The sequence below is a fragment of the Phocoena phocoena genome, chromosome 17, assembly GCF_963924675.1.
Source record: "Phocoena phocoena chromosome 17, mPhoPho1.1, whole genome shotgun sequence".
In the NCBI taxonomy this organism is placed as follows: Eukaryota; Metazoa; Chordata; class Mammalia; order Artiodactyla; family Phocoenidae; genus Phocoena; species Phocoena phocoena.
In genome coordinates, this window is record NC_089235.1 from 24246792 (window position 1) to 24271061 (window position 24270).

Consider the following 24270-nt stretch of genomic DNA (forward strand, 5'->3'; position numbering starts at 1 on the left):
TCTGGAGCAGCAGTTCTTCTTACAGAAGGCACTTCTCTGCTCAAAATTAGTGGGTTAGGAATTAAGTCCATGTAGAGACTGGCAACAGGTGTATCCGTGAGGGCCTTGAGGGTCTGTTTTCTTTCCGGAGCAGTCATTCACAATTTAAAGTGATTCACTGCTCTCTGATTCTGAAAGACGGAACACGTAGAATGGAGCAAATGATTAATTCTACTGTTTACTGTTTACTACGGTACAACTATGACCGAAGCAGCTTATGTGAACTTAGCTGTTTTTTCTCTGACTTGCGATCTTCTCTAGTCCACAGGTAAAGTGGTTCATGGTCAAGACACCTGTGAAATAAATGAAAATGACGAAGGCTGGAATTTTGTGATTGCTTTTGATTTGCGCTGATGTTCTGAAATGCAGGGTCCTGAGTCAGATTTGCTCATAGGGCCCTGATTTCTGCCACTGTCATTGCTTCCTTCACCCCTCACCTGACGTAGTCTGGCCTCTTCCATTAACCCTAAATAAGCCCAAGGTGGCTGAGATAGCCGAAGGGCTGCAGCGGCCCTGACCTGGTCAGAATGGGTCAGGATGGAGGACGGAGGCAGGCAGCCTTCTCTCTCCACACCCACGGTTCTCAAATTCCATTCGGTCTGTTGTCAAATGGGTAAAAAGGAAAGCGAAATATTAGCAGCCAGCATTTACTGCTCACACAGTCCTCACAACAACATGATCAATATGGTGCTATCATTCTCCATATTGTACAGATGAGGAAACTGAGGCTTAGAGAGGTCAAGTGATTTGCTAAGGTCACACGAGTACGGCAGTTGGGGTGCTAATTCCAGAGCCCGAACTGTTTTATCCTGTTTAGCAATGGACAAATCCAAAATCTGACTGAACTAGGAATCTGACATGGAAAGAAGCACGTTAGTAATTAGCTATCAGCCCCTCTTGATTTTTCCAGAGGTCGTCAGGAATTGATGGTTAACTCTTGGCCTTCCAGAGAATTGTTTCCTCCCAGACGCCCGGAGCGGCTGTATTTAGGGCCATTGCACCACCTTGTGGTCATGATGGGAACTGCACCTTCCCCGTGGTCCCAGAATCCTGGCTCATACTACCAGGCTTTCCTCCGAGCAGCCTCGAAGTACTGTCAGTATGAAATTCCAGAGGAAAAATTCTTCTAGAACGGGGCTTGACGCAGTTGACTGGCTGATCTCCAGAGCCGGGAGAAAGAAGCCTTTCATTTCCCCTCCTCGCACCCCACGCACCTTGGCTGAAGGGCCTGTTAAGAGCGATGGGCGCTTCCTGCGGGAAGTCGCGCCCCCATCAGACAGCCTGGAGTGCCTCTCTCTGTCTTCAATTTCTTTGCGAACCCTTTGCACCCCGCTCCCGCCCTGCCATGTAATGTTGGCTGTAGCTGGGTCTGTTTTCTTTCCATGTTGTTTTCTTCTGGGCGGCAGAGGGAAATGTGGATTCCTTCAATTAACTTGCCTCAAGAGTTTCATCTTTGCTCTTTCAGCGAAACTGATCTTATTTCTAACACATTTAAGCTACAGGATTTGGGGCAAATCACATAACCTCAGTGAGACTCTTCTGCACAATAGGGATATGACTAGGCCAAGGATTTTTGTGATGATTAAATGACATGCTGCAGTTAAAAGCATTTTGTAAACTGTAACAAAATATGCAAATGTAGTTATTGTCAGCAATTGTTGCTTGCGTACTACTGAGAGTAGGCGATAACGCCTTGTCTAGGCAATGGATCTCTCTTCCTCTTTACACAAGTGGAACAGGGATCACGTAAGAGGTGACAGTGAGGAAAAGCGACAAGGAGTTTCTATAATGTGGAGGAAGTTGAGGGTCATTGCTTCATAATCAGTATAGGGTATGCCTCCTCCCCCTTTGTTCTGGGGTCCTAAAATGTCCATTACAAAGTTGCTACATTCCTTCCAGTGCATGGGGTTTTAGGGCTTGTAAGCCCTTTCTACTTATGGTTGGTCACACTTAATCTTCGTGATTGTCTTGAGAGAGGTTTGATAATGCCTGTTTGCCTGTTTGCCAGATTAAGAAGCTGATGATGAGAGGGATGAAGTGTTTTCCTTAAGTTCTCAGGGTAGCAAAGTTGAGTTGAGAATGTGGATCTTTGGATTTCCGACCAGGGCTCCTTCATTTACCACTTATATGTTCCCTCTTTTTTTTTTTTTTTTTTTTTTTTTTTTTGCTGTACGTGGGCCTCTCACTGTTGTGGCCTCTCCCATTGCGGAGCACAGGCTCCGGACGCGCAGGCTCAGCGGCCATGGCTCACGGGCCCAGCCGCTCCGCGGCATGTGGGATCTTCCCAGATCGGGGCACGAACCCGTGTCCCCTGCATCGGCAGGCGGACTCTCAACCACTGCGCCACCAGGGAAGCCCTATGTTCCCTCTTTATAATAAGCAACAGGGGCTTCCAAACTTTTTTGACCAGGAGCCACAGTAAGAGATACATTTTGTACAGTAGACATGTAAGTGTACAACTGAACCAAAGCATCAAGAAACAGTACTTATCCTGATTATGTACATTGCACCCTATTCTGTCCTATTCATTAAAGATGTGCTGTTCACGGCTCATTAAACCAATTCACAACCCACTATTGGATTGAGACATGCAGTTTGGAAAATACTGATCTAGAAGGTTCTCAAACAATCCCCACAGGATACGTGACCATCACAACTGCCCATGGTCTCAAATGGATATTATGAATCTGAGGGAATGAAGAGGAAAATAAAATGAATTCAGAAAGTTTCACCAACTAGAACATATTGCCTAATGGATTAGACAATTAACTCTCAGAAATCTTGTGAAATATGATTTTTAAAACTCTAAAATAGCTGCATTACAGTTACTGTGTTTCTACCACATCGTGAGCACAGCATTTATCACTCATAATTATTACTGCCTCTTTACACATTAGTGTCCACCCACCCAACTTTCAACCTTGAAGGAAGGGTCTACGCCTTAATCTCAGGGCATTGAGCACTGTGCTTGCTGGGTGCTCAATAAGTATTGGTTCACTTAATATATTAAAAAAAATGAATTGCAACCATCCTACTTTCCTGTTACTCTCACTATTCAAAGTACCATTAAGTTCAAAAGGCAACGACTAAAGCGGCAGGGGGGCGGGTGTGATGAATTGGGCGATTGGGATTGACATGTATACACTGCTGTGTGTAAAACTGATGACTAATAAGAACCTGCTGTATAAAAAAAAAAAGAAGGCAACGACTTGGTCTATGTAAAATCCTCTCGTTAAAAATTAGGGACTATTAGCTTCATCCTGTTGGTATTACGGTGGGGGGGAGGCGGGGGCGGAAATCCAGAGGGAGAAGTCGTAAAGAAAGAAGGAGGAACTTGGTTTTCACTCGTTCATGTATCCCTACTATCCCGACTCCTGCAGAGTGGGTCTGTGCCCTTCAAATAAATGCCACTAGGTAATGATTTTATTTTTTTTCTTTTCCCTTGGTGACTTGACTATCCCCTAATTGAGTTGAAGCCTACAGACCTTAAATACGAGTCTGACTAATGCAACCTAATTGCGATGCAAGAGTATGAATTTTGGCTCGTGGCTGGAGTGGAAAGGAAAGGCTGTGATGGGCCTTCAGCAGCACACCTTCCAAGCATTGGGGGTTCCCTGTGCCGTGAGTCCTTGCCACAAGGCTGGCCCACGCTTGATGAGAGCCAAGGCCACACACTCTGAAGGCCCCAGAGAGAAAGTCTGTGCAGCCTGAAGCAACAGAACAAGACTCCAGGTCCACGCAGCCGTCTCGCCTATGGGTTGCCACTGAAAAGTGCCAGCCTCCCTCCCCGTCTAGTCAAGCGAAGACGCAGTGTCTGCGGGGACCCACGGGATGCCGGAACAACTCCAGGCCCCCTGCCCAATGGACTGGAGTGTAAAACAGCAACTCTTCATGCCACTGCCTCCGGGAAGGATAGCAGACTACATTAATGCCCTGTTCTCTGGGCAGAGAGAGTACGTACACCACCGCCCCTGCTACACATGCTGCGTGATGCTAAGAGAGACGCAGGGAGGGACGGTGTTGGATCAGTGCCATCTCTTTGTTTTTCTCTTTGAAATGAACTGGGGGAAAAAAAGGTTGCACTGCAGTCCTCGGGGTTTTCTTTGGATCTTTATTGGTGAACAGTCATTAATAATGAAGCTGCCAATTGCAAATTAAAAGACTAATATATAATAACAGCTTCATATTTACATGGAGATTTAAAAAATAATGTTAAAAGGTTTCCTAGATAGAGCAGTAGAATTTCTTTATTCAATGAAACAGAAATGCTTTTTAAAATCGTGAGTGACCATAATGATTTAAATGTATGTGAAGAGAATGAGAAGAATATGAGTTTTCGCTTCAGGCAGACCTGGTTTGAATGGCGGCTCTGGCCCTTCCTAACCTGCAGAACAGGAGAGACTTAAACGTATAATCTCCCTGGTTCTCAATCTCCTCCTCTCAAGACAGGAAAATAATACTTACCGTACAGGACTGCTGTGAGGATTAAATAAAAGTGTAATCAATTAATTTATTAAATCAATTAATTATACCTCCTTTTTCACTTCTAATTTAATAAATGTATAATTTGGGGGTATATTACTTATATACTACATACGTTTATATGTTAGCTTTCATGTATATTTCACACCTGGTTTTATAAAAATAAGATGCAAAATATTCTTTCCAACAATGCTTCAGGGCTCAGTGAAGCGGAAAAGAGAAAAACATATTAATTTTATTTTACAGATGAAGAAGTTAAGTGCCAGGAAGAGAGTGAGTTAATTACCAAACCAAGCCTGAAGTCCAATTTTCTGACTTCCAAATACTGGTAAGTCCCAGGTTATCTGATGTTAACTCCTAACCAGTGCAGCAACTTACAACCAGGGGAGAGCGTGGGGATGGGATGGGGGGAATGCGTCCTTGGAAGAAACATATTAATATTTTGGTCGTTTCTATTTGTCTTTAGCCACGACCCTTAATTTATTTTGAAACTTCAAGAACATTAGAGGGGAAGAGAGGAAGGGGCGTGGGTTGGAGAAGTACCAAAAATCACCACCCCAGGATCAAACCCGCCCTTAGAGGGCGGAGGGAAAGCACCGTCCCGCAACTGAAACCCGAAACCAACCTTTCGTTTCCTGGGAATGGGCTCGTCAAAGAGAAGGTTGCTGGCCTCCGCCTCGTCGATGCCATCGTCCGGGGGCGCGGGGCTGCGGAAGGGCTTGAAGCTGTCGGCGGACAGCGGCGGCGACGGCGTGGACGGGTTGGACTGGTCGCTGGGGGCGCTCCAGCTCCAGTAGCCGCTGCTGCTCGTGCTGGAAGGCACGCCGCCTCCCTCCTTCCACGATCCGCTCAGGCCCTCTGTCCGTTCACACAAGCACAGCGTCAGTACCCAGTCCCGGACCCCGGGGAGCCCAGGCATGGGTAAGAGGGGAAACGGGGGCCCGGATTCCATGACGGTGAAGGCACCTGCAGCCCACTTGGCAATTTGCAACAGCTGCGCATGTATGTTTTACTCTATTTATACTTCCCCCCCCCAAAAAAAGCCCCATTATAGTTTATAAACATTTATTTTAGCCACACGACAACAGGTTTCTCTAAGAGTTTTCTGATGGGTGTTGCTTTGTGCAACACTAGTTCTTTTGGATGAGAGTGGAGATTACATAAAAACGAGGGGAAAAAAAGATGTTCTGGTTCCGTAAGTTTGGGAAGACCGGCGTTTATGGACTGTATCCCTAAGGGAGAAGTCATTTGCGGTATTTCCCCACACGCCACACCTCCACATTTTAACACTTTAAAAGGAATTTCTTACAGGACTGTGATTCTCGGAATACATTTTTAGAAAGAGTTAGTCTAAGATTTAAGAACCTAAGAGAACGAATTTCTGATTAGTTACCTAAAGCCATTTACCATCCTGCTTTTTATAAGAAATAATCGTGCCTTACATTTGGTGCGTGTTTTACATCTTACAGAGCTTATTCACACAATCTCCTGCATGCTCACAATATCTTTCAGGGTAAGGATTATCATGCCCCTTTTACAGACAAGGACCCTGAGTCACCAGGAATTGAAGTGATCTGCCATTTCACCATGATTAGTATATAACTTGGACGGGCCAGGGCCCCAAACCCTGGTATACCAGTTGGCCTTCTTTCTCCTTCAGGGCATGCAGGCCCCGTGTTGTGACTATCCTCCCTTCTCTCTGGCAAAGCTGGTATCGTAAAAGAAGTTATTGGTAATAATTACTGATAAGATTGGTGTTGAATTTTACCTTTCCACTTGTGGGGGAAAACATGATGAAATGCTTGCTAATATAGAGAGATCTTTGCTCAGTTTGAATGTCTTCAGGGGGCTATTTTAATCACCGAAGATGTGCTTTACTTTTCAAAATGCCCAATCTTAATTAGCATTTGTATAAATTTGACTTTCTTTTTGGATAATTTCTTCTCCATATTAATGCACATTTTGAATATATTAAAACTATATTTTAACTCCAAGGAGGAAAAAAAATCCCAAAATGACTCATTAAAAAAATGCTGTTAACATCTGTGTAATTAGTAATGAAGAGAAGACAAATAGCAGACTAGCATTCATGGAAAAATTTCTCAACTACCTTCACCTAATTATAGGCTTCCAGAATATTCCACAACTTATGCCAAGCAAAAATTTCAGTTAGATGAATGAAGTTTTAAGTTGAATAGCAGAAGTAAGTCGACCATCTCCTTAAAGCCAGGCTCTAACAGAATTACATGGTCATTTATGCAGGCTCACACCTTGACAGCAGCAACAAAACCAAATCAGCATCTCAGTCCCTGTAGTCTACACAGAGACTGATATACTCCCTGGACCCAAGTTGCCGCTGATAAATAAGAAAGCTCCATTCAATACAACATGAATTCAAGAGGAGCCCAGTGTAAGGCCTTAGGTAATACTACCTGGTGTGACAAACTCACGTGGCAGGCCCAGGAGGCTTATAAATATATCACAGCATGCACTTGTAAATAAAACAAGTTCATAGTGCAAGATCTGTAATCGTGTTAAGTATGAGGAACTGAAATTATTTTGAGAACCAACAATTGTTACAGTGTGGTTACACTGCTTCACGCCAATGCCAAAAGTTAATTTGTTTGTTTACCCGTGAATGACATTTCCTTTAGAAACACTATTTAGGGACCTCCCTGGTGGTCCAGTGTTTAAGAATCCGCCTTCCAATGCAAGGGACTTGGATTCGATCCCTGGTTGGGGAACTAAGATCCCACGTGCCATGGGGCAACTAGCCCGCACGCTGCAACTACTGAGCCCACGTGCTCTGAAGCCCGCGCACCACAGCTAGAGAGCCCACGTGCCACAACTACTGCGCCTGTGCGCTGCAACGAAATATCCCGCGTGCCGAACTGAAGATCCCAAGTGCCACAACTAGGACCCGACGCAGCCAAATAAATATTTAAAAAACAAACACTATATAATCAGAAGGACAATGGAATCTAGAAATATATTTTTCGGAAAATTCTTCAGAAAAAAGTCAGAACCAATTCATAATATTTTTCAGGGAGCAGTGTCTCCTTATCTGAAACATGTGTTTGCTAAAAATGCAGACAGGCATTTTGCTGAATCTCACCCTCTTTGCCGACCCACATCCTAACAAAATGATCCTTTTCCAGCACAGTAAAGGATCACAACAGTTTCCAAAAATTCACTGATACACAATCATTCTGGAGATAATTTTTATTTCTAAAAAAAAAAGCCTTCATTATCATAAATTGCTTCCCCTTTTTAAGAATTTCCTCCAATTTGCAGAATAAATGAGAGATATCAGAAATCTGGGATTACTAATTGGATAGTTATTTTCTAAGTCATAATGAACACTTTCTTTATAACTATGCTAAGAAAAGTTTGTATTGAAGAAGCAAAAGGTTTATTTTGATTCTAACATTTCAATACAAAGAAATATTAAAAATGTTCTCAAATTAAAAATATTCAATGGTAAAAAGAACGATTACATCAAAATGACTGTTTTCCCCTGAGGATTCCGTGAAATTCTGTAATTCCTTTTTCCTAGAATAGGTTTTGGGGATGACTTCACTTCTGCTTTTCCTATCATCTTTCTTTAGCAGCTTTGCCACGCTGAGAGGGACATCGGGAGAAATCATGCTCAGCTCAAGAGCACGGTGTCTACTCTGTGTGAGGAGGTGACATCACCCCAGCTTGAGGTGAATCATGATGGTGGGCCCTCCTGATTTCTGGTATTCATCTGAATTCCCAGTATCTTGACCATTCTTCCCACTTACAAATGGATTGGGGTAAGTTTTGGTGAGAATTCAGTGGATGTTCCACAAATTTATTTTAACACCTCCTGCTTACAACCAGATTATGGGTGAACCCTAGCTCTAGCTCATCATTGACTAGGCTGGCTTTTGAGAGAAGGTCTTCCCTGACTGTTAAGTTCCATCCAGTGGTCTCAGTACATTACATTCACTGGAGTGCAATATGGCTTCTGCCATGGGCCATCCACTGTGAATGTTCTTGCCAAAGCCACCAAATTCTTTGTGAGGCAGAACTGAGTCCTTCTCATGCTTGACCTTCTGAGGCATCAGAGGTCGCTCCCTGAAACAAGCTTTTCCCTTGACTTTCAGGAAGTCACACTCTCCTAATCTCTGCTTCTCCAGTTACCCCTCCCTCCGCCTCTCCCTGGGTTCTTTTCCTTCCATGATGAGAAAGCTCACCACTTCCCTCTTTGCCCTCCACTTCTCTACAACCCTCTCAGGGTCATTTCATCTGTGCTCATGGCTTCAAAATGTTGCCTTCCAATTCCACATCAGCCCAGACCTCTCTCCCAGGCTGCGCCCAGATCCCCATCAGATGCTGCCTCTTGAATGAATGATCCTCAGGTACTCCGCACTAAACGTGTTTCAAGCTGGATCTTCTTCAGCAACCCCACTTCTTGCTCCAAACATTCACTAAATAGGTGTCTTCTTCTGCCTTTGTTCCCCATCTCAGGGAATGGGCTTCCTTGCGGAAGCACAGCAACTTCACAGAAGTCACCCTTATCACTCCCCCGCCTTCATCCTCTCTGTCCATCACCAACTCCTGTTGATTCTGCCTTTTTCACATTTCTCAGTTATGCCCTATATGTATCCACACTGTGACCACCAAATTCAGGACACCCACATGTGTTTTTCTTGTTTATTTTTTGTTTTGCCCTGTAAATCCAGTTATAACTTTCTAGTGCCTAAATCATTTAATAGCTCTCCTATAGCCTCAGATTAATGTCCAAACTCATAACCAGGCATACATGGCCCCCTGATTTCCTGCCAGGCTCTCCAACTTCATCTCCTACTGCCCTCCTGATTTATCATATTGAATTATGCAAGTCAATATTATATCATGACAAAGGAGATCTGGAATCAGGAAGATAGAATAGAATTTCAGCTCTGCTCTTTAAAAGTTAATTAATCCCCAAGTGCCTCAGTTCACTCATCTGTAAAACAGTGATAACATCTCATAGAATTGTTGTGAGAATTACATGAGATAAAGCAAACTTAGTACTTGGCACATAGTAAGTGCTCAATAAATGCTAGCCATTAATACAGCTGTGATAGTCTTTCCCGCCCCCCCCACCCCACCCCTGCAAAGAGACTGTACACTACCTGGGAGTATGGACACTGTTTCAGTGATGTATTCAAACCATCTATTATGGTACCTAATAAATATATACTGAATGAAAAAACAGATTAAGAAGCCTAGGATAATGCTTTTTCAAAATATTTAATCTTCAGAGCTCTTTGATCCAACTCCCTCTCCAACCAAACAGAAAAAAAAAGCTGGGGAAGTAACTTCATTAGACCAGTCTCCATTTACCTGGGGGAAAAAGGAACACAAGTTCTCAAAGACGTGTTCTGGAAAGGTGATGGGGATCAATAAATGTGTAGTGAAAGGATGGATGCATGAATGAGATGCAGTGGGGTCTTTGGGATGACGGAGAGGAGGCTGATAGCTCTGGGGTCTACTTCTTCCGCATTTCTCCTCACTTCCTGCTGACGGGTGAGCGTTAATTGTTCACTGCGTGTGACAGGAATGAGACCCCTCAAAGAGAAGCTCTGCTCTCGGGGTCAGAGTGTCCTCCCTGTGCCCCATACCCCAGCCTCACCGTTCTGCCGCACAGGAGGGCTCCGAACCAAAGGGCTGGTGGACAAGCTGGTTAGTACCATCGCTGCTGTCACCTTGTCCATGTCCAGTTCCTCTGAGGATTTCCTGGAAAACAGGGAGGGGCACTGTTAACTGTGTTCATTCTGCACCTACCACGCCAAGGACCACATGCGACCATACACATTTACTCCTTTAGCTTGTCCCGATGAAAACCCAGTGTTTTGTTAGTTTTATTGTACAGGTAAGGAAGCCGAACTCCATAAGTCAAAATCACGTAGTGTCAGGGGACTTCCGTGGCGGTCCCGTGGTTAAGACTCTGCGCTTCCACCGCAAGGGGCGCAGGTGCAATCCCTGGTCAGGGAACTTAAGATCCCACATGCTGCATGGCGTGGCAAAAAAAAATTAAATTAAATTTAAAAAAATCTGATTTATTAAAAAAATCCTACAGTATTAGGAAGCGATGGTTTCATTCACTGGTCATGCATCTAACAGGTGTTTACTGAGAGTACAGTACTGGGCTAGGCACTTCTAGGCATAGGTGATGCATGGTAAAGAACACACAAGGCTGGTGGGAAGAGACGCAATGATCAGTAAACAACCAAAAAGGAACAGAATAATTTCTGATAGTGACAAGTGCTATGTAGGGCACAGACATTTTGACATGACGACGGCTGTGGGCGGCTGCACTTATTGGGGTCAGGAAAGGTTCTCCGAGAAGGTGATGTCTGAGGTGAAGTGTGAAGGGAGAAGGGGGAGGGGAAATGCACCCCAAGCAGCAGAGACAGCTGTGTGAAGGCGAGGCAGCAGGAATCAGCACCGGATATCTCAAGAGAGACCCACTGGTGTGAGAAGGAGAGAATGGTGCCAAGCTGGTCTTGTGGGGTCGTGTGGCCATGGAAGGTGTTTCGATTTTATTCCAGGTGCAACAGGAAGTCCCTAGAAGGCTTGAATCAGGTCTAGTGACATAAAATGATTAATATTTTTAAGTTCATGACCCAAGCTGCTACACGGAGAGCGGATTTTAGGGAAGGCAGAATAGAAGCAGGGAGGCCAGTTAGGACATGATTGCTAGGAGTCCAGACAAGAGGAAACAGTGGCAGGGACTAGGTTGGGGGCAGTAGCAGGTGGTCTGGCAGGACCGGCTGCTGTACTTGGTGCACGGGGTGAGAAGAAGGGCAGGCACCCAGGTCTTCGGCTTGAGCATTAACTAGAGCCATTTACCGAGGTGGAGAGAGTGGAGGAAAACGCAGTTAGGGGTGTATAAACTCCAGTGCTCTGCTTCACAACAGTCTACTAAAGAAAGGCTAGGTCAGGGGGTAGTTACCGTGTGGTTAAAGTGAAGAACCACTGAGAAGAAGAGGTTACTCTGGATCATTAATCTTGGCCAGTTAACCCCGAATAAAGGTTCATCGGATAATGATCACGGTGAACTGGAGCCAGCTGAAGTTGATTTCAGTAAAGAAGTTAATATCGAGAGGCAAAAATGTATGCGGTACCTTGACATCAGATAAATCGTACCATCTCCTGAGAGATGAACATTTCGAATAAGGGAACAGCTGAAGAAGCGCCAGAGGATTAATGAGGCATATCGACAAAGGAATTGACACTTTGACAAATGTGGCTTTCATTCACAGGTGTGCTGTACAATTTGTAAAAGCAATGAACCCTTAGAGAAACTTTATGGCATTGCTTCACAACAACAATGGGAAAAGAGATTCCTGAATTGGAGAAAAATCAAATGGTTCCCAGTTTAGGTGGGTTGGATTAATTTCAACATGAAGTTACAAGAATTATTACAGTTTGGCTCTCTGATGTTCACCAAGGTGCCGAATTACTAAGCAAAGCATACTCTTTCAATCTGAGGTACCAAAGATGGGAATCTTTGAAATTTTCTCCTGTAGTTCTTCTCAAAGTACCTTATGCTCTCTCTTGGCCAACTGACCCATCAAAAGATAAATTACTTGTTTCAGAGAAAAATACTTCTAGAAAGCGAGCTTGGGAGCACACAATGAAGCTTATTGCACAGAAGTTTTGAAGACAGTTTCATACACTTAGGGAAGAAACTAGTCACTCATTTGGCATACCATGAAAGGATTTTACAGTATCCACAATTTATAAGATCCTTGTACTTGGGAGTAAAAGTGATGCCATTTCCCCCCTGCCCCCAGAAATGAGGGCTCCTGAAACAGCCAGGGAAAGAACTTAAAGCACCTTAAGGTAGCTTGGAGTGTTTTATGGCTCAACCTTCCCATGTAGTCATGGTCACAGGGGGACTGAGTTACTTGGGGGCCTTGAAGGAGAAAGGCTTGCTACAGAGACTGTTCTGTAGATGGTGGGGCTCCTCTGACCGGCTGCCGGCCCAGAGCCCAGCTGTCAGGATCACTCCAGGCTGGCGGGGGGCGCACCTGAATAGGCTGCACTGCCATTTCTTCAAAGACTGAATTACAGGAGCTGCTGACTTCTCTTTCCCACTGTCAGTCTTCTCTTTCTCTTTTGTTAACAAAAGGTGTAAGAACCTGGGAAAGAGGCCCATGAGCCTGGCACAGGGAAATGGCATGACTCTGTAGGGAGAAGGTCCCCTTACCACCTGCCTCGATCCCTAATGGGACCTGCTATGCAGTCATGGTTTTCCTCTCTTGGTTTCAGGGACCTTCACTTTTCCTTCCTCAATCTGCTCTGTAGCTTTTTTGATTTTTCCCATCTAACATGCACATTTTGTTTTAGACTCACTGATAATTAACTTAAAAGCTAATTTGTGTGTTCTTTAAATATGGAGATCAATAGAGCACATATCATTACAAAATATGCATTTTTATTTCGCATTTCCAAAAGCTGACGTTTCAAAATAATTATTGCCTGTCATAGAGCAGATTTCTGATGAAGAGTAGAAAGGGGAGGGGTTCCCTGGTGGCGCAGTGGTTGAGAGCCCGCCTGCTGATGCGGGGGACATGGGTTCGCGCCCCGGTCTGGGAAGATCCCACATGCCGCGGAGCGCTGGGCTCGTGAGCCGTGGCCACTGGGCCTGCGCGTCCGGAGCCTGTGCTCCGCAACGGGACAGGCCGCAACAGTGAGAGGCCCGCGTACAGCAAAAAAAAAAAGAGTAGAAAGGGGAATAAACATTAGTATAATCAGAGTGTTTCTGAATTTGGATTAACTTTAAGTTTCCCATTGGCATTGGAGTTTATTAACAACAACAACAAATCAAAGGAAGACATTGTTAATGATTCAATTAACTTGTATTTCTCAGGAAGTATTTTTATCCTGCTACACGAAACATTACCGGATGATATGGGCTTGTGCTGAGTTGTGTTTCTGTTTTTATCTTTAATTTCTTTTGGTACAGTGCTATCTAATTACTGATTCATTGGTGCTGTAAATTCAAATCCTTATAATTAAACACAAATAATAGATGATATACAAAATAGAATTTGTTACACTTTGAGAGAATCGTTACAAAGGCCTTCTGGTAGATTTAGAGTTGTTGAGGCTGGAAAAAAAAAAAACACTGGAGGTGATACTACATATTCTCTCCTAATTTGAAACTGAATTGGAATCTACTGTTGAAATCCTTACGAATCACGTGTTTACAAAAGGTTGAGACCTTCTTCAATTAATCTTTTCTCTCAGACTTAGTTGAGTAATACGGGATTTAATAACATTTAGAATTATTTTTAAAAAATAGTAATATTCATTGTTACTCTATACGTGATTTGCCCCTCAGGTTGCCGTGGCTTCGATGGATGAATAGGATTTCAAGAAGGGAGAATCACATTTCAGGCAAGGAATTAGGCAAGTCCTTGTCTTGTAATCCACTTAGGAGTCCTATTTGAAGGATGGGAGATGAGAACACAGAGCCTGGGCCAGTTCATGGGGCCTCATGTGCCAGGCTAAGTGGCTTGTCGTATTCTTGTAAGCAGAGGGAAGCCATTGAACCTTCATGAACCTGGGGGAGAGACAGATGATCAATCTGTATTTTAGAGGAGGGTCAAAATGGAAAATGTAATGGGAAGGGAAGAAGCTAAAGGTAGGCTGTTTAGCTATTTTTAGTTAAACCGTAATTCAAACCCAAAGTAATAGACTAAGAGACATCTGTTGCTCGATGAACAGATAGCGTTTAGTCTTTGAGGACAGACTCCCTACATATCTGCTAAAGAGGTGTCCTGGGCCTCTCTGGGAGAGGCAGTTATGGTAATGGTGAAGAGCACAGACTTTGGAATGAGTTAGATCATGTGGCTTCAAATCCACGCTGCCATTACTAGCTGTGTGACCTTGGGTAAATTACTTAACATCTCAGAGTCTCTGTTTCTTTATTAGAAAGAGGAAGATAAAAATAGATCTGTTGAGAAGGTTAAATGAGAAAACGTATGCAAGCACAAGCACACAGCCTCACTACAGTAAGGGTTCTGTGGATGTTAGTTATTATTAACCTTCAAGTTCATGAACACGCCCATAGCACATAACCCCACAGGAAAGAGGCAAGTGTTAGGTTACTTCACTTGCTCTTCCTATTCAGCACCAACACTAGCAGTTGTTACTTTTATTTTTATTTTTTTGCGGTACGCGGGCCTCTCACTGTTGTGGCCTCTCCCGTTGCGGAACACAGGCTCCGGACGTGCAGTCTCAGCGGCCATGGCTCACAGGCCCAGCCGCTCCGCGGCATGTGGGATCCTCCCGGACCGGGGCACGAACCCGTGTCCCCCACATCGGCAGGCGGACTCTCAACCACTGCGCCACCAGGGAAGCCCTACTTTTCTTTTTTTGCGGGGGTAGGGTAGGGTGGCTTGTGCTGGTGGTGTTATTTTTCATAAAGACACAAACTTCACAAGAGTAAGAGGTGGTAACACTGGCGCGGGGAAGAGCAGCTGCTGGGTCCCTCGCTAGAGCTTCACATTGGAGCCTTGGCAAGGATACAGCTCATGACGTCATGGCTCTTGAGGACGGTCCACAAGTTGCCAAAGCCTTGAGTGCCCGTTTGGATTTAATTTTGAAAAACTTTCTGCTTTCAACCCTCACTCCTGCAGTAGTAGCTGTGTGCTCAGAGCTCCTTTAGTGTCTGGAAATACAGTCTCAAGAAAATTCGGCAGAGTCTCTGCCCTCCATAGCTCTAGTCTGTTGGAGAACCAGACTTTCATTGGATACACACAAATAAATGTAAACTTACAGACGTGACAAATGCCAGGAAGGAGTGGATGGATTCGGTGCTCCTGGCTAAGGGGAGAACTCCCGGCTCAGGGCGGGGCTCGAAGGGGCACTGGTGTTGCCTCGCTGAGGCCGTGGACGAGCCCCAGGCTGGGCAGTGCGAGAGTGCAGGCCATGCTGCCGTCAAGGGAATGACAAGACCGAGCGGGGTGGCCCTTGCACAGGTAGGGCCTGTGAAGTTGTGTAAGGCCCTTATCTTAAAGGCCCTGGGAAGCACTGAATTGTTTCAAGTCGGGTGGGGTTGGGAGAGGTCAGGTCAGCTTAGGGTGATGCTATCAGATGTGCTTTTCAAAAAGCTCACTCTGGTTGCCATGTGGAAAATGAGTTTCTGGGGTTTGACAACCGATGTTTTATCGGAAGAATTGATTGCCTGGTGACTGTGGCAGCAGGTTGCAGAAGGACATCACTTGTGACATAAAGAGGCAGTTGCGGGGGTGTGCAGCAGCAGGGGACACGGCCCCGGGCCCGGGCTTTCCCGCATGGGTGGGCGCTGCCGGTGTGGCCCCGAGCGCTCGGCCGTGGCCTGCGCCGAGAAGCCCGGCTATTGTTCACGCCACAAGAAGCATTTTTCTTCTTTTGATAATACTTCATGCCTGAATGCCATCTGCTTGCAGGGTGCATACAAATACGGTCTCCCCTGGCTAACCCACCAGCTAAGAGAGAAGTGTTTTACACCCAAGAGAGCCATAAAAGACATTTATCTGCAATTAAAGCGTGGTAGTAATAAACGGAAATAAAAATGAAGAGTACACTTCTTAGATTAGCACCGATCCAGTTCCTTAGCAACTACCAAAATCTGCCGTCTAGACCGAGTTCAATTACTTTGAAAACTTGTGGTAACCTTCAAACAAGGAATAAAGTCTGAAAATAAAGTCTCTTTCCCTAGAAAGGCCACAGTGACATCCCCAATCTTGGAATTCTGGGAAAGCTTTTCCTGAGAGTTTGGAAAACTGGATTCAGTAACTGTTAAACCTGATTAAGCACAAAAACTTCATTTTCTTTCTAAAGGGATCTTGTAGCAAAAGTGGTCAGTGTTACCTCCTCCAATTTCATTTCAGCTGTTGTTTCCTTTAAGACTATAGGGAAGATTAGAGAAGCTGCCTCCAGTGCACTAAAGTGCCCAGTGGCCTTGATTAAACAAGATGGAAAAATGAGAGCAAACACATCATAATAGGTAAGGCAACACAGGCCAGTACTTCTGAGACGTCCTGTGGGGAAGGATCATTTTTAAGAAATTTCTAATCTGTCATGGATCAATACTTTCGTAAAATACAAGGGAAAAAATGGGCTGTGGAAGATGTGGCCACGTTAAATTTCTATGTACATTTCTAAACTGCTGCTTCCTCTCGATTTCCGTACCCAGCTCACTGCGGGCTGGTAACGGAGCGCAGACCGGCACTGGTCCATGGACTGCATGTTGAGTACGTGGAACTAGGCAATTGCTTTGATGTCCATCTCACTTTGCCTGAAAAGACGGCATCCAGTCCTGTCCCTCTGTCCCCCACTTGCCGCTCTGCTCCTCTTGGGCCCCTCCCACCACCGACTTCTCTCTCTCGGCTGTTGTCATTCTGCACCCTGGGCCCCGCATCCCATTGTCGATGATCCCGCACCCTCTCCCCTGTACTGTACGTGGGCTCTCCTCTGAAGTTACTCCTCTTTTCCATTGGGGTTACTTCTCCTGTCACCCCCCACTGATGTCAGGAGAGGAGGCTGGCTTTTGACCTGCCCCCTAGGAGACCATCCCTCTTCACCCTCATGCAAAAACTCCTGGGTTTCTGAGGCTCGGCTGTGCAGTTCTCTCTCCCTCTTCCTATTTTAGCCATCACCAGCCTTTCCATCGGCACCTCTCTCGCCTAACAGTCATTGAATATTTTGGCACATAAATTAGAGCCATTATTTTTACCTTGCCTGGAATTACAATCCTAGGAGATCTACTGAAAGCACCCACTATCCTAATTTCTGGCCCCTTAGCCCCCAAAACATTCAGCAGAGTGCTGGCTGAACTTGAGGGAAAGACACTGCAGTCAGAGAGACTGAGGTTTAATCCCCTGAAACTCCATTTACTAGCTGAGCGATTTTAGGCAAATCTCGTAGCTTTGTACAGCTTTGTTCCTCATGTATAAAATGCGAATGATAATAATACTCACCTCACAGGGTTTTGGAAGAATTAAATAACTTATGTAAAATACCTGACATATACTAAACACTCAGTGAATGATAATTACTATTATCATTATCCTTTATCCAAACTCTTATTTCAGTGAACTTTTCTCAGGTTAAAAACCTGAATTATACCTACTGAAGTATTTATAGGTGAAATAACATGGAAACTGGGATTTGCTTTAATATACTACAGCCTCCCTCTCCCCCATCCCCAAAAGTGATATAAGATGGGCAAATTGTTAGTACTTGTTGAGGCTATGAGATGGGTATTGAGGGATTCATTAGACCATTCGCTCTACTTCTATGTATATTTGAAACTTCCACAATACAAATCAAAAACAAGAACACAAACCTGGATTTGGGCCACAATTTGTTATTTCTCTCCCCCAGCCTCACACTCCCCTGCTCTCTAGCTCACACTGCCTTACTACCACTGCACCTGCTCCTCTGCCCCCAGAGACAGCCGGTCTCTTGCTTCTTCTGATTTCCCCCAGGTTACCAGCTTGCCGCTGTCTACCCCTTCCCTACGGTTGGGTTCACTAGTTGATGCCCTGGACGCGTCTTTCATCAGCATCCTTGAATCCCTGGCCTTTCTAGCCTTTTGCTTCACTGGCCCAGAAGAACCAAACCCTGGTGGGATCCCCCCTGGCTGCTTTTTACTCCCTCGCTGGGGCAGCCAAGTGCTGACGGAAACCACCAGATACCCTGCTGAGTGGGTCTAGCCTCAGCATAGATCCCACCTGTGCTTCTCCTCGACAGGCCCTTCATCTGTCCTTGGTCAGCACACGTTCCATCTACACCCAGGATTATCCTCTATCTTCACCTCTCTCTTCAAGGTTCAACTCCTGCAAACCCATATAGCAGATACTCTTTTTTCTGCCAATACTACACTGTTTAAAAAGTTTTAAAAACAATTTTATATAATTTTTAAAGGTTACACTCCATTTACAGTTATTACAAAATATTGTCTATATTCCCCATGCTCTATAATACATCCTTGAGCCTAACTTTTTTTTCCTTCTTTTTTTTTTTTTTTTTTTTTGCGGTACACGGGCCTCTCACTGCTGCGGCCTCTCCCCTCTCCCGTTGCGGAGCACAGGCTCCGGACACACAGGCTCATTGGCCATGGCTCACGGGCCCAGCCGCTCCACGACATGTGGGATCTTCCTGGACTGGGGCACGAACCCGCATCCCCTGCATCTCAACTACTGCGCCACCAGGGAAGCCCCTTGAGCCTATCTTACACCCAACAGTTTGTACCTCCCACTCCTCCACCTGTATATTGCCCCTTCCCCCTCCCCACTGGTAATCACTAGTTTGATCTCCATATCTGAGTCTGCTCTTTTTTTTTCGGTTATATTCACTAGTTTGTTGTATTTTTTAGATTCTACATATAAATGATATCATACAGTATTTGTCTTTCTCTGTCTGATTTACTTCACTTAGCATAATGCCCCCCAAGTCCATCCATGTTGCTGCGAATGGCAAAATCTCATTCTTTTTTATGGCTGAGTGTATTCCGTCGTATCTATGTACCACATCTTCTCTATCCATTCATCTCTTGATGGTCCGTTAGGTTGCTCCCATATCTCGGCTATTGTAAATAATGCTGCTATGAATACTGGGCTTCATGTATCTTTTTGAATTAGTGTTTTTAGTAAACAGCAGATACTCTAACCTCCTACATTTTAGAGCAAATTGAGGCCTACAGGCAGGACCTCTCTCACACTTTGCCTCTTCACCTCCTTTCCTCGGCCTCACAGGTGGTTCAAGTGTTGCTTTTCCTGCTTGAAGCCATGCCTCCACCTGTACCAACTTCATCCCCCTCTTCATCCTGCCCCTTCTCCTGTGCCCACTTTGCTTTTTCTCAGTCCCCTAACATGCTTAAGCGTTTCTTCCCACCTGCGCTCAGGGACACTGAACAGGAATGGACAGGGGTAGAACAGGAGTGAGGGTAGTGGTTGGAGAACACAAGAGACAAGAGACTCTCAAGGAGGGACAGGCTCACAGCATCAAAGGAGGTGGACACCAAGCCCATCAGGACCAGCGGGTCGCCAGGAAGTAGCAGAAACTTTAGCAGGAAAGGAAGTGGCATTGCTGTGGGTTGAGGAGTGAATGGTTACTAGGAGGTGAGAAATTGGAGGCAGGGATCGTGATCGACTTTTTAAAGAAGCTTGGCCATGATGGAAAGAAGACTGCATTTCCTGGAGGAAGTTAGACGGTCTTTGTTTGTTTTTTCTTCAAATGAATGGGACTCTAGTACATTGAGATGCTGACAGGAAAGAGCCAGTGGCATGGAGAGGTTTAAGATCCAGGAGAGGATGGACAATAAGCAGACAAGGTCTTTACTGAGGCTGCCCAGAGCGGGGTCCTGGGCTCAGGTGGAATTCACTTTACACAGAAGGAGGGGCATCAGTCCCCTATAACTGGAACGACGAGAACAGAGGTGGCCTGGGCGTAGGCACATGAGTAGGCGTGGGGCTCGGGCACTTGACGATGTCTCTTTTTGGAGGCTTCTGCTTTAATTCCTTCCTCAGAAGCAGACACGTTTCTCCGTGGGGAGTGGGGGAGGGGACCCTGGAGGGCGGAAGGTTTAACATCGCTGTTAGGGGTAACGGGAGAGAAAACTGAACGGGACACCCAAAGACAGGCAGCAGGGAAGGCTCTGCTGAGGTTGGAAACCTTAATCCTCTCATGATGGTGACTGGAGGCGGGGTGGGGGGCTGAGAGCTGGAGCAGGGATGCGTGGGAGCAGCCGCTGGCTTTTCCTGGGGGGACAACGAAGAGGTGTGGGAGAAAGCGGGAGGTTTTGGTAAAACTGCATTTGGAGAGAGTGTCGTGGATCTTGGCTGGCTTAGGAAATGAGTGAAGGCTGGAGGGGACCAAAAGATGGGAGAGCAAATGGAGAGAAACCAGAGATCTTAATGAGGTCTGAACACAAGTGTGGTGGGAGCAAAAGAGAGAAAGAGCTGGAAGAACAGGAGGTTCTGAGCAGGAAGGGAATCCCAGAGATGGAGTTCCAGAGACCGAGAAATCCTGGGAGATGGCAGGGCCAAGGCTCAGCCGCAGGCGGAGAGGGCAGAGGCGGGGGAGGGGTGGAGGTTACTGCATCGTGCATGGTGAGGCCGCGTATGTCGTGGTCACTCACGTCATCCAGGAGAGGGAAGCTGTGAGCAGGTGGCTCAAGCTTTGAATAAAGGGTGAATGACCGGGATGTCTGGAGAGTCAAGGAAGGGGATAGGTGGAGGGGCGGCGGGAGGTTTGCAAGAGAGTTCAGGAGGTAACCGCTCGCGGACAGCAGTGGCGATGCGGAGACATGCGCTCTCGGGAGGTTCCCACAGCCTTCAGGATAAGATTCAAACCCCTGTGCAGGAAGCACGTGGCCCTCTCTAGCGGAGTCTCCCCATCTTGCCCCCATTTCAGCACAGGTGCCCTGCAGAGCAGCTCCCCACTCGTAGCAGTTCTCCACAAGAAGACGCACCTTCCTCTCCGTACCTGCGCACAAGCTACGCCCTCTGCTTTTGGATCAAGCTTCCTCCCCTTTCCACCTGGCCTGTTTCTCCTCACCCTGCCGTCAGCAGCTCCGTCCCACTCCCGGGAAGCCTGCTGATACCCACCCAGCCATGCCAGGTGCCCCGCTGTGTCGTCTGAGTTGCTTGCGCTCGCTCCTCCCCCGTGCATCACGACTCAGTCTGGCATCTGTTTCCAACATCTAGCATGAAACCTTGCTTAAAGTAAATTCCTTTTTTTTTTTTTCTTTTTTTTCAGTACGTGGCCCTCTCACTGTTGCGGCGCACAGACTCCGGATGCGCAGGCTCAGCGCCCAAGGCTCAGGGACCCAGCCGCTCCGCGGCATGTGGGATCCTCCCGGACCGGGGCACGAACCCGTGTCCCCTGCATCGGCAGGCGGACTCTCAACCACTGCGCCACCAGGGAAGCCCTAAAGTAAATTCTTGAAGGGTTTGGGGACAAACTGGCGTTAAGCAGTGGCGGTCTGCAGTGGCTGAGGGTTGGCAGGGGGCAGCACAGAAAGCAGATCTGAAGAACTGCAGATTTCTTCTGCCCGCTCTCCCTCAGCTCATTAGACTTGGTAATGCATTCAGTTCCTTGTGTGGAAAACAATTTCTCAAAAATTCAGATATTAAATAAATCATTCACATGAATTTTCTTTTTTTTTTTTTTACTGGTCCTAACAAGATGTTGGCCTATCTCTGCAGAACTGAAGAGGTTCCAGTGTCTGGGCTCATTCTCCTGTATTCACCAAGGCTCGCAGACCCATCTGTGAACTCTGGAACGTGAGCAATAACATTATTAAATAATAAGTTCCAAATCCCCTGAAAACAATTCTGTGGGATTAGCTGGACTTCTGGATGTGAGTAAGCTGTGGAGTGTAGCTCTGTGAAGCGTCGTGAACATCCCTGGATGGCCTTCTTTCTGTGTAGGTTTGGCGCTTTTGATTGCAGCCAACATGTTCTCCCGGAAGCCACGAGTCTGGTCTTAAATCCACGCAGTTTTCTCCGGACACAAAGCCTTCTGTGAACCTGGAAGTGCCCTTCCGGGATGGTCCTTTAGGCAGCAGATGATAGAAGACCAGAGGGCACACATCAAATCCCCTCTTGTAACCTGTGTGTGTGACTATGTGGGCTTACGTCCTGTGTGGGTCTGTGCGTGAGTGTCTCTCTGTGTGTCTGTGAGTATCTGTGAATCTGTGTTTGTATGTGTGTGTGTATCTTCGTGTCTGTGTGGGTTGATGTCCTATGTGGTTCTGTGTGTGTGTGCGTTGATGTCCTATGTGGGTCTGTATGTGAATGTCTCTCTGTGTGTCTGTGAATGTGTGAGTGTATATGTGTCCTGTGTGTATATCTTCGTGTATGTGTGGGCTGATGTCCTGTGTGGGTCTGTGTGTGTCTCTCTGTGTGTCTGTATCTATGAATCTGTGTGTGTGTGTGTATCTTCGTGTCTGTGTGGGTTGATGTCCTATGTGGTTCTGTGTGTGTGCGTTGATGTCCTATGTGGGTCTGTATGTGAATGTCTCTCTGTGTGTCTGTGAATGTGTGAGTGTATATGTGTCCTGTGTGTATATCTTCGTGTCTGTGTGGGCTGATGTCCTGTGTGGGTCTGTGTGTGTCTCTCTGTGTGTCTGTGAGTATCTGTGAATCTGTGTGTGTGTGTGTATCTTCGTGTCTGTCTGTGTGGGTTGATGTCCTATGTGGGTCTGTGTGTGAATGTCTCTGCGTGTCTGCGAATGTGTAAGTGTATTTGTGTATATCTTCATGTCTCTGTGTGAATATCTCTGTGTGTCTGTGAATGTGTGAGTGTGTATGTGTCCTGCGTGTGTGTTTATCTCCGTGTCTGTGTCTGCCTGGGTTGATGTCCTGTGTGGGTCAGTGTGTGTCTTTCTGTGTGTCTGTGAGAGTGTGTGTGTGTGTGTGTGTGTAGCTTTGTGTCTGGGTCTGTGTGTGTCTACATGTGGACTCGTGTGCACTCTGTGCACAGAGGAGGAGATGCAGGGAGCTGCAGATGACCATGGCCCCAGACCCTGTCTCCTGCCCGGGGCCTGCCGGTCTCTTTCTTCCTGGCCTCCGGAACGGCAAGGTCCTTGCCGACCCTTTATATCCCATGAAGCACCTGCCTGCTACTCAGCAATGGCCAAAGCAAGGTAGTCAGACTGTCTGGAAAGGGCTCATGGATGTTTCAGCCAGCTTCTGCTTGGGCTGCTGTGGGCCGTCAGCTGGTCAGTCCCTGAGCCCTGGGGAGCAACTCGTCAGGCGGGGCCTGCCCTGTGCAGAGGCAGTGGGGCCCAGGCTAATGGGGTTGAAGCCCCGAGTCATTCGGGCCATCTGCAGGTTAACAGGCTGCAGGTCAAACGTCACAGCTGCCCTCAAGAAGAAAACTGTAATCACAATTGCATCTCTCACTCTTACTTTTATGTCCAAGTCGGGTCATTCCAGACTTTCTGGTGGGCTTAATTATATTATTGCTCCGAGGCCTGAAATCCATTTAGGTCTCAATAATGTAAAGAACTTCTAGCTACCTTTATGGTGATGAAAGTTATTTCACAAGGGCAGTTGGGAGAAAACAAATCTAGTGTTTTTTTGCTTTGCCAGTTAAGGGGAAAAGAGGTGATTTTTTTCTCTAGATTTTTAAAAAAAAAATAAGGTTAAAAAAGACTTTCTTATTTCTGTTACTTCTCCTCTTTCATTATGGAGACATTACTATGGTGACATTTTTATGTTGGCAACAGGCCTAAATGTGGGCTAGGAGTGACCGCTGTTGCCATCTTACCTGTTTTTCCAAAGACAGAGGTTCATATTGTTCCCAACCAAGCCGCCCCAGCAGGCTTCCTGGGAGTGAGAGAGGGAGCCCCCTCGTGGGGAGAAAGCAGCTCTGGAGCCATCACTGCCCAGGTACTGCAGGCGCTGGGGTACGCGCCCTGCCCTCCAGGGGCAGCTGCTCAAGCTAGGCAGAGGAGAGCTGTTAGCAAGTCAATGGGCTAATCTGCTCCCCTGCTCTAGGCTAAGGGGGAATTTGGGGCTTGTTGTTATATTTTAAAATTGTGGTTTATTTCATGTTTAGCCTGTGTGGGACCTGCTTGCAGACTTCGGCTACACCTTTGGCAGGACTGGTGCCTCCACTGTCTTATGCTATAAAGAGGGGACCAACTGGTATGGGTGTAACCGAATTAACTCCTTTTTAAGCTGCTCAAGTTCCAGATTCGGCTTAAAAAAAGAAAACATGTAATCA

The 24270-nt window shown here is 46.2% G+C and overlaps 1 protein-coding gene across 1 annotated transcript in view; it reads right to left on the bottom strand.

Moving 5' to 3' along the window:
- ZNF704 (zinc finger protein 704) overlaps window positions 1–24270 on the bottom strand; it is a 205330-nt gene that overhangs the window by 26774 nt on the left and 154286 nt on the right. The window contains exons 3-4 of the mRNA XM_065895643.1: window positions 10166–10269; window positions 5147–5379 (exon numbers count right to left, since the gene is read on the bottom strand). Coding sequence (XP_065751715.1) covers window positions 5147–5379; window positions 10166–10269 — 337 coding nt within the window. The remainder of the gene's footprint in view (window positions 1–5146; window positions 5380–10165; window positions 10270–24270) is intronic.